The 9,661-nt window shown below is 62.5% G+C and overlaps 1 protein-coding gene across 3 annotated transcripts; it reads left to right on the top strand.

Moving 5' to 3' along the window:
• The first annotated feature begins 26 nt into the window (after window positions 1-26).
• Window positions 27-9,191, top strand: GPS2 (G protein pathway suppressor 2). 3 transcript variants are annotated; one of them, XM_066593970.1, is made up of 11 exons: window positions 27-154; window positions 794-903; window positions 3,607-3,719; window positions 3,822-3,901; window positions 3,979-4,058; window positions 4,131-4,299; window positions 4,367-4,453; window positions 4,531-4,610; window positions 5,202-5,294; window positions 8,667-8,750; window positions 8,829-9,191. In XM_066593970.1, exons 1-11 carry the CDS (start codon window positions 61-63, stop codon window positions 8,910-8,912), a joined length of 1,074 nt encoding a protein of 357 aa, XP_066450067.1. In that variant the 5' UTR covers window positions 27-60; the 3' UTR covers window positions 8,913-9,191. The 3 variants fall into 3 exon arrangements, with proteins under 3 accessions (XP_066450067.1, XP_066450068.1, XP_066450066.1); XM_066593971.1 differs by having other exon boundaries at window positions 3,801-3,901; window positions 4,152-4,299; XM_066593969.1 differs by having other exon boundaries at window positions 3,801-3,901.
• The last annotated feature ends 470 nt before the right edge of the window (window positions 9,192-9,661 follow it).

Below are 9,661 nucleotides of genomic sequence, written 5' to 3'. Positions count from 1 at the left end.
TTACACCTCTCGTGCCTCATTCTGTTTTTGTGTGTTGTAGCATCAACTTTTTCCCCCACAATGCCGGCACTTCTGGAAAGACCTAAGCTGTCCAACACAATGGCACGAGCCCTCCATAGGCACGTGATGATGGAGCGGGAGCGCAAGAGACAAGGTGAGGAGCGCCTCGTGGGTGGGCATCGGCAAGAGTATATGGGGCTGCGCTGGTGTGAAGGTGACAGGCGCCTCGTGGGTGGGCATCGGCAAGAGTATATGGGGCTGCGCTGGTGTGAAGGTGACAGGCGCCTCGTGGGGTGGGCATCGGCAAGAGTATATGGGGCTGCGCTGGTGTGAAGGTGACAGGCGCCTCATGGGTGGGCATCGGCAAGAGTATATGGGGCTGCGCTGGTGTGAAGGTGACAGGCGCCTTGTGGGTGGGCATCGGCAAGAGTATATGGGGCTGTGCTGGTGTGAAGGTGACAGGCGCCTCGTGGGGTGGGCATCGGCAAGAGTATATGGGGCTGCGCTGGTGTGAAGGTGACAGGCGCCTCGTGGGGTGGGCATCGGCAAGAGTATATGGGGCTGCGCTGGTGTGAAGGTGACAGGCGCCTCGTGGGTGGGCATCGGCAAGAGTATATGGGGCTGCGCTGGTGTGAAGGTGACAGGCGCCTCATGGGTGGGCATCGGCAAGAGTATATGGGGCTGCGCTGGTGTGAAGGTGACAGGCGCCTTGTGGGTGGGCATCGGCAAGAGTATATGGGGCTGCGCTGGTGTGAAGGTGGAGCTAGATGGTAAATGTTGTCATGCCTCACAGAGGAGGAAGAGGTGGATAAGATGATGGAGCAGAAACTACGGGATGAACAAGAGAGGAGGAGGAAGAAGGAGATGGAGGAGAGGATGTCCCTGGAGGAGACTCGTGAACAGGTCAGCCTCACGCCATCTATACCTCTCATTTAAAGCAATGTCTGACTTGCTGGACAAATATCTGGTGTCTTTTGTATATATCGCATATGTACTCTGTCCACAGCCAGGCACCATCTTGTCTCTCTGCTTGGTCCGCCCGACCCCCCTTGTCTGCGCTCCGCCCGCCCCCCCCCCCCCCTTGTCTGCGCTCCGCCCGCCCCCCCTTGTCTGCGCTCCGCCCGCCCCCCCTTGCCTGCGCTCCACCCGCCCCCCCCCTTGCCTGCGCTCCGCCCCCCACCACCTTGCCTGCGCTCCGCCCCCCCACCACCTTGCCTGCGCTCCGCCCCCCCACCCCCTTGCCTGCGCTCCGCCCCCCCACCCCCTTGCCTGCGCTCCGCCCCCCCACCCCCTTGCCTGCGCTCCGCCCCCCCACCCCCTTGCCTGCGCTCCGCCCCCACCCCTGCCCCCCCACCCCCTTGCCTGCGCTCCGCCCCCCCACCCCCTTGCCTGCGCTCCGCCCCCCCACCCCCTTGCCTGCGCTCCGCCCCCCACCCCCTTGTCTGCGCTCCGCCCCCCCCACCCCCTTGTCTGCGCTCCGCCCCCCCACCCCCTTGTCTGCGCTCCGCCCCCCCACCCCCTTGTCTGCGCTCCGCCCCCCCCACCCCCCTTGTCTGCGCTCCGCCCCCCCACCCCCTTGTCTGCGCTCCGCCCCCCCCACCCCCTTGTCTGCGCTCCGCCCCCCCACCCCCTTGTCTGCGCTCCGCCCCCCCACCCCCTTGTCTGCGCTCCGCCCCCCCACCCCCTTGTCTGCGCTCCGCCCCCCCCACCCCCTTGTCTGCGCTCCGCCCCCCCCACCCCCTTGTCTGCGCTCCCCCCCACCCCCGTGTCGGCGCTCCGTCCGCCCCCCCCCCACCCCCGTGTCTGCGCTCCGCCCCCCACCCCCGTGTCTGCGCTCCGCCCCCCACCCCCGTGTCTGCGCTCCGCCCCCACCCCCGTGTCTGCGCTCCGCCCCCCACCCCCGTGTCTGCGCTCCGCCCCCCACCCCCGTGTCTGCGCTCCGCCCCCCACCCCCGTGTCTGCGCTCCGCCCCCCACCCCCGTGTCTGCGCTCCGCCCCCCCACCCCCGTGTCTGCGCTCCGCCCCCCACCCCCGTGTCTGCGCTCCGCCCCCCACCCCGTGTCTGCGCTCCGCCCCCCCACCCCCGTGTCTGCGCTCCGCCCCCCACCCCCGTGTCTGCGCTCCGCCCCCCACCCCCGTGTCTGCGCTCCGCCCCCCACCCCCGTGTCTGCGCTCCGCCCCCACCCCCGTGTCTGCGCTCCGCCCCCACCCCCGTGTCTGCGCTCCGTCCCCCACCCCCGTGTCTGCGCTCGCCCCCACCCCCGTGTCTGCGCTCCGCCCCCCCACCCCCCCCCCTTGTCTGCGCTCCGCCCCCCACCCCCCCCCTTGTCTGCGCTCCGCCCCCCCCCCCCCCCCCTTGTCTGCGCTCCGCCCCCCCCACCCCCTTGCCTGCGCTCCGCCCCCCACCCCCACCCCCTTGTCTGCGCTCCGCCCCCCCCACCCCCTTGTCTGCGCTCCGCCCCCCCCACCCCCTTGTCTGCGCTCCGCCCCCCCCCACCCCCTTGTCTGCGCTCCGCCCCCCCACCCCCTTGTCTGCGCTCCGCCCCCCCACCCCCTTGTCTGCGCTCCGCCCCCCCCACCCCCTTGTCTGCGCTCCGCCCCCCCACCCCCTTGTCTGCGCTCCGCCCCCCCCACCCCCTTGTCTGCGCTCCCCCCCCCCCCCCCCCCGTGTCGGCGCTCCGTCCGCCCCCCCCCCCACCCCCCACCCCCGTGTCTGCGCTCCGTCCGCCCCACCCCCCACCCCCCCCCCCGTGTCTGCGCTCCGTCCGCCCCCCCCCCCCCCCCCCCCCCGTGTCGGCGCTCCGTCCGCCCACCCCCACCCCCGTGTCGGCGCTCCGTCCGCCCCCCCCCACCCCCACCCCCGTGTCGGCGCTCCGTCCGCCCCCCCCCACCCCCACCCCCGTGTCGGCGCTCCGTCCGCCCCCCCCCACCCCCACCCCCGTGTCGGCGCTCCGTCCGCCCCCCCCCACCCCCACCCCCGTGTCGGCGCTCCGTCCGCCCCCCCCCACCCCCGTGTCGGCGCTCCGTCCGCCCCCCCCCACCCCCGTGTCTGCGCTCCGTCCGCCCCCCCCACCCCCGTGTCTGCGCTCCGTCCGCCCCCCCCCACCCCCGTGTCTGCGCTCCGTCCGCCCCCCCCCACCCCCGTGTCTGCGCTCCGTCCGCCCCCCCCCCACCCCCGTGTCTGCGCTCCGTCCGCCCCCCCCCACCCCCGTGTCTGCGCTCCGTCCGCCCCCCCCCACCCCCGTGTCTGCCGTCCGCCCCCCCCCCACCCCCGTGTCTGCGCTCCGCCCCCCACCCCCGTGTCTGCGCTCCGCCCCCCACCCCCGTGTCTGCGCTCCGCCCCGCACCCCCGTGTCTGCGCTCCGCCCCCCACCCCCGTGTCTGCGCTCCGCCCCCCACCCCCGTGTCTGCGCTCCGCCCCCCACCCCCGTGTCTGCGCTCCGCCCCCCCACCCCCGTGTCTGCGCTCCGCCCCCCACCCCCCCCCCTTGTCTGCGCTCCGCCCCCCCACCCCCCCCCCCCCCCCCCTTGTCTGCGCTCTATACTACCATCGTGATACGGTGCACAGTGTTTCATCCTCTCTATTCGGAACCTTTGACCCCCTCAGATTATGAAGCTCCAGGATAAGCTGAACAAGCTGCAGGAGGAGAAGCACCAACTGTTCTTACAGCTGAAGAAGGTCCTTCATGAGGAGGAGAAGAGGAGGAGGAAGGAGCAGAGGTGGGTCTAGCTTTAGCACAGCTTGTGGTCTATGTACGTTTGCTGGGGGTCCTGATTCTGATCTTGGGAGACTTATCGCAGCTCATGGTCTGTATCGTGCAGTGACCTCACCACGCTGACGTCTGCCGCCTACCAGCAGGGCATGGTGATGCACCCAGGTGCCCATCTCATTAACATGCAAGGTAGGGAGAATAAAAGCATTTGCCCCGCCCCTTTGGCCATATGTGTGGCCCTTAATGACTCTTCTCGCCTATCCCAGGGAGCCCTGGAGGTCACTCTCGCCATAGCTCTCTCATGGCGGATCGGGCGAAGCAGATGTTTGGGCCCCCGGTGATAACGGTCAGTTGGATGTGCTGAATCTGCTCTTGTTGTGTCCGGCATTTCCCCCCAATCATTCTAGTTTGTCTTCAGGGTCGTCATTACCCCACACAGCCATCCTTCAGCCCCACCGCTGCCGAGCACGGCCAGTACCAGAGCAGTCAGTCGGGCCACAGCCCGTACACTGTCAGCCAGCCGCAGCACAGCTTCGGGACGGGCCAGGCGGGAGCCGTCAGCTATACGGGAAGCCAGCCAATCCGAGGTGAGTGTGCGTGGTGTATGGCTGCTTGTTCTGTAGGGCTCCATTCTGACCTCCTTGTCCCTTGCAGGTCCAGCGGCCTTCCCCACCATGCAGTATCTGTCTCACCAGCAGCCGGGGTATACAGTTCATGGCCATTACACAGGAGCTCATGCCGGTTAGTAGTCCCCGCCCCCTACATGCGTGTGGCACAATCTTGTAGTCGTTTATAGTGCCTCCTGTCGTCCTCTTCAGGGTTTATGCCTCCGAGCAGCACCATTCCGCTCCAGAAGCAGCTTGAGCACGCCAATCAGCAGTCTGGATTTACCGACTCGGTGAGTACAGCCACTCTCCTCGGTCCCGGCGTGTGGGCATGTGTGATCTGAAGGATGGTAGATGTCTGCAGGGATGTCCTCGGTCCTGGCATGTGGGCATGTGTGATCTGAAGGATGGTAGATGTCTGCAGGGATGTCCTCGGTCCCGGCGTGTGGGCATGTGTGATCTGAAGGATGGTAGATGTCTGCAGGGATGTCCTCGGTCCCGGCGTGTGGGCATGTGTGATCTGAAGGATGGTAGATGTCTGCAGGGATGTCTTCGGTCCCGGCGTGTGGGCATGTGTGATCTGAAGGATGGTAGATGTCTGCAGGGATGTCTTCGGTCCCGGCGTGTGGGCATGTGTGATCTGAAGGATGGTAGATGTCTGCAGGGATGTCCTCGGTCCCGGCGTGTGGGCATGTGTGATCTGAAGGATGGTAGATGTCTGCAGGGATGTCCTCGGTCCCGGCGTGTGGGCATGTGTGATCTGAAGGATGGTAGATGTCTGCAGGGATGTCCTCGGTCCCGGCGTGTGGGCATGTGTGATCTGAAGGATGGTAGATGTCTGCAGGGATGTCCTGATGTCTGTCTGCTTCTCTCTCGTCCCTCAGTCCACTCTTCGCCCCATGCACCCCCAGGCTCTGCACCCCACACAGACCCTTTTGACCGCTCCACCGATAGCCGTCCCCATGCAGCCGACCAAGGTAAGATCACGTCGCTCCTTGCTTTTATTGTAAGCTAACACTAAGCTGCTGCCGTCGGATTTTCTTGTTTCCTTCATCGTGAAGAGACTTATCGGAGCACTATGGCGTAAAAGAAAACGCTCTGGTACAGGACGGCCGGGTCGCCCCCCGTATTACGGACTCCTTTTCTTCCAGTGGTGATCGGCCTGTCTGCCCCTCTGCCGTTACGGCCGTGCCTGTAGATGAAGTGCATCTTGCTGGAGCATCACCCCCACAGATGTGTGTCCCCGATGTTCCAGTAAGATCTGCGCTCCCAATAGTGCCCGTCCGAGGATACCATGTCCATTATGAGCGATGAGGTTCTTGTGTTTATAGGCCCTTATGACCTCTGAAATATGGTCCCCAAGCACAGGATAGCAGATAACTTGCTGATTGGTGGGGGCGACCAGCACTTCGTCATTCAGTCTCCTTCTCCTCGCTCCAGGGGGGTGCGCTAACTTTCTCCTCCACTTTGCTTAAATTCTTGTCAAATACCTTAACAAACTTTTAGTTTCTCATATATCGGTCCCTCGCAGACCTTTCAGAACTGTGTTGGTCCTTAGCTGCTTGTTTGGCCATAAGGACACCCCATTTTGGGGATTTTAATCTCAAGAGTTTTCTTCCCCGCGGCCATATGAGGCTTGTTTTTATTGGTACCAGTCTTGTTGTGGACCGTGGTCTCCTCCATGGCAGTGACTTCTGTGATCACCCCTCTTGTTGTGGACTGTGGTCTGCTCCGTGGCAGTGATTTCTGTGATCGCCCCTCTTGTTGTGGACCATGGTCTGCTGCGTGGCATTGACTTTCCTGGTCACCCCTCTTGTTGTGGACCGTGGGGTGCTCCGTGGCAGTGACTTTCCTGGTCACCCCTCTTGTTGTGGACCGTGGTCTGCTCCGTGGCAGTGACTTCTGTGATGGCCTCTCTTGTGGGCCGTGGTCTACTCCGTGGCAGTGACTTCTGTGATGGCCTCTCTTGTGGGCCGTGGTCTACTCCGTGGCAGTGACTTCTGTGATGGCCTCTCTTGTGGACCGTGGTCTGCTCCGTGGCAGTGACTTCTGTGATCACCCTCCTTGTTGTGGACCGTGGTCTGCTCCGTGGCAGTGAGTTTCCTGGTCACCCCTCTCATTGTGGACTGTGGTCTGCTCTGTGGCAGTGACTTTCCTGGTCCCCCCTCTTGTTGTGGACTGTGATCAGCTCTGAGGCAGTCACTTCTGTGATCGCCTCTCTTGTGGACCGTGGTCTGCTCCGTGGCAGTGACTTCTGTGATGGGCCCCTCCTGTTGTGGACTGTGGTCCGCTCTGTGGCAGTGATTTCTGTGATCGTTCTTGTTGTGCACCGTGGTCTGCTCCTTGGCAGTGGTTTCTGTGATGGCCCCTCTTTGTGGACCGTGGTCTGCTCCGTGGCAGTGACTTTCCTGGTCACCCCTCTTGTTGTGGACCGTGGTCTGCGCCGTGGCAGTGACTTTCCTGGTCACCCCTCTTGTTGTGGACCGTGGTCTGCTCCGTGGCAGTGACTTCTGGGATCGCCCCTCTGGTGGACTGTCTTCTGCTCCATGGCAGTGACTTCTGGGATCACCCTCCTTGTTGTGGACCGTGGTCTGCTCCGTGGCAGTGACTTTCCTGGTCACCCCTCTTGTTGTGGACCGTGGGGTGCTCCGTGGCAGTGACTTTCCTGGTCCCCCCTATTGTTGTGGACCGTGGGGTGCTCCGTGGCAGTGACTTTCCTGGTCCCCCCTATTGTTGTGGACCGTGGGGTGCTCCGTGGCAGTGACTTTCCTGGTCCCCCCTATTGTTGTGGACCGTGGGGTGCTCCGTGGCAGTGACTTTCCTGGTCCCCCCTATTGTTGTGGACCGTGGGGTGCTCTGTGGCAGTGACTTTCCTGGTCACCCCTATTGTTGTGGACCGTGGGGTGCTCCGTGGCAGTGACTTTGCTGGTCACCCCTCTTGTTGTGGACCGTGGGGTGCTCCGTGGCAGTGACTTTCCTGGTCACCCCTCTTGTTGTGGACTGTGGTCTACTCCATGGCAGTGACTTCTGTGATCACCCTCCTTGTTGTGGACTGTGGTCTGCTCCGTGGCAGTGACTTCTGTAATCGCCTCTCTTGTGGACCGTGGACTGCTCCGTGGCAGTGACTTCTGGGATCGCCCCTCTGGTGGACTGTGGTCTGCTCCATGGCAGTGACTTCTGGGATCACCCTCCTTGTTGTGGACCGTGGTCTGCTCCGTGGCAGTGACGTTCCTGGTCACCCCTCTTGTTGTGGACCGTGGTCTGCGCCGTCGCAGTGACTTTCCTGGTCACCCCTCTTGTTGTGGACCGTGGGGTGCTCCGTGGCAGTGACTTTCCTGGTCACCCCTCTTGTTGTGGACCGTGGGGTGCTCCGTGGCAGTGACTTTCCTGGTCACCCCTCTTGTTGTGGACTGTGGTCTACTCCATGGCAGTGACTTCTGTGATCACCCTCCTTGTTGTGGACTGTGGTCTGCTCCGTGGCAGTGACTTCTGTAATCGCCTCTCTTGTGGACTGTGGTCTGCTCCGTGGCAGTGACTTCTGTAATCGCCTCTCTTGTGGACCGTGGACTGCTCCGTGGCAGTGACTTCTGGGATCGCCCCTCTGGTGGACTGTGGTCTGCTCCATGGCAGTGACTTCTGGGATCACCCTCCTTGTTGTGGACCGTGGTCTGCTCCGTGGCAGTGACTTTCCTGGTCACCCCTCTTGTTGTGGACCGTGGTCTGCGCCGTGGCAGTGACTTTCCTGGTCACCCCTCTTGTTGTGGACCGTGGTCTGCGCCGTGGCAGTGACTTTCCTGGTCACCCCTCTTGTTGTGGACCGTGGTCTGCGCCGTGGCAGTGACTTTCCTGGTCACCCCTCTTGTTGTGGACCGTGGTCTGCTCCGTGGCAGTGACTTCTGGGATCGCCCCTCTGGTGGACTGTGGTCTGCTCCATGGCAGTGACTTCTGGGATCACCCTCCTTGTTGTGGACCGTGGTCTGCTCCGTGGCAGTGACTTTCCTGGTCACCCCTCTTGTTGTGGACCGTGGTCTGCGCCGTGGCAGTGACTTTCCTGGTCACCCCTCTTGTTGTGGACCGTGGTCTGCTCCGTGGCAGTGACTTTCCTGGTCACCCCTCTTGTTGTGGACCGTGGTCTGCTCCGTGGCAGTGACTTTCCTGGTCACCCCTCTTGTTGTGGACTGTTCCCGGCTCCTCGTCACTTCCACTGTTAATGGGGACAGAGTTGCTTTTGTCATGCTGGCCCTGCTAATGTGAAGTGCGCCCCCCTTCCCTTGTGAACAGGTAGTGGAGCCGTGGCGATGCCTTCAGTTACTCTGTCCCTTTCCTAATTTACGTTGTCTTCTTTTCAGTCGGCCTTGGCTTACTCGCACCCCTCGCGCTCGGCTTCTCCTGGAGGATACCCCCATGGGACACCGCCTCAGCAGCCCCATACGGTAAGATGCTCAGGTATGTGATATGATCCGTCCTCATGGGTTCTGGATAGTAATATTGTTTTTTGTCCTTCCCTACAGTCGGGGTTCCAGGCGTCCCCCCAGCAGACTCCTCGTCTTCCGTTCATGCAGCATGGACAGAACCAGAGATTCTACCACAAATGATTGTCCGGCGCCCCCGTCTGCGGCGGATGATTTATATAGGATCAGTGTAAATACTCTGTAATGATACCAGTACAACCGCCAAGGGTTGGGATAGCTCCCCTTACTAATGCTGTTATCAGGACCGCTAGCTCTTGATACCTTCAGCTGATTCTGCGGCTACCAGTGGACACTGCAACCCTTATGTACCCATTTGTTTTTGTTAGCAGCACCTTCCCAGTTCCAAGAAGGGGATGTACTAACCAACAAACTATCAGCCTAATTAAAGGATGCAGACAACGACCTACTAATTATTGTGTGAGTGCTTGGCGGTCTTACAGGAAGTTATAAAGGACGAAGGTTTGGGGCGTAGAGCGGCGGCTCGGGCGGCTGGGGCATAGAGCGGCGGCGCGGGCGGCTGGGGCGTAGAGCGGCGGCGCGGGCGGCTGGGGCGTAGAGCGGCGGTGTAGAATAATTTACAAGGCAGTGTGGTCAATTTGAGTCCTGAAAAGTTGTGGGTTTTGGTTCAAGCAGGGTTTTGCTCAAACATGTTGAGTTTGGGAAAGTGGAGCAAGCCACCTACAAAGTGTCTAGAAAAGAGGGTGTGGTTTTGGGGTGTGGCTTTAGCCAGATTTAAAGGGGTTGTCCCGCGGCAGCAAGTGGGTCTATACACTTCTGTATGGCCATATTAATGCACTTTGTAATATACATCGTGCATTAATTATGAGCCATACAGAAGTTATTCACTTACCTGCTCCGTTGCTGGCGTCCTC

Source organism: Eleutherodactylus coqui, chromosome 2, assembly GCF_035609145.1.
Source record: "Eleutherodactylus coqui strain aEleCoq1 chromosome 2, aEleCoq1.hap1, whole genome shotgun sequence".
Classification (NCBI taxonomy): Eukaryota; Metazoa; Chordata; class Amphibia; order Anura; family Eleutherodactylidae; genus Eleutherodactylus; species Eleutherodactylus coqui.
Note: the sequence above shows the minus strand (reverse complement) of the source record. Positions and strands in the feature narration are given on the sequence as shown.

What these genes read in the sequence shown, in the direction of transcription:
- GPS2 (XM_066593969.1), top strand. Translation starts at nt 61, where the DNA reads ATGCCGGCACTTCTGGAAAGACCTAAGCTGTCCAACACAATGGCACGA. An exon ending in GCGGGAGCGCAAGAGACAAG is followed by an intron (nt 155 to 793) that starts GTGAGGAGCGCC and finishes CATGCCTCACAG; the next exon opens with AGGAGGAAGAGGTGGATAAG. An exon ending in CGCCTCAGCAGCCCCATACG is followed by an intron (nt 8,751 to 8,828) that starts GTAAGATGCTCA and finishes CCTTCCCTACAG; the next exon opens with TCGGGGTTCCAGGCGTCCCC.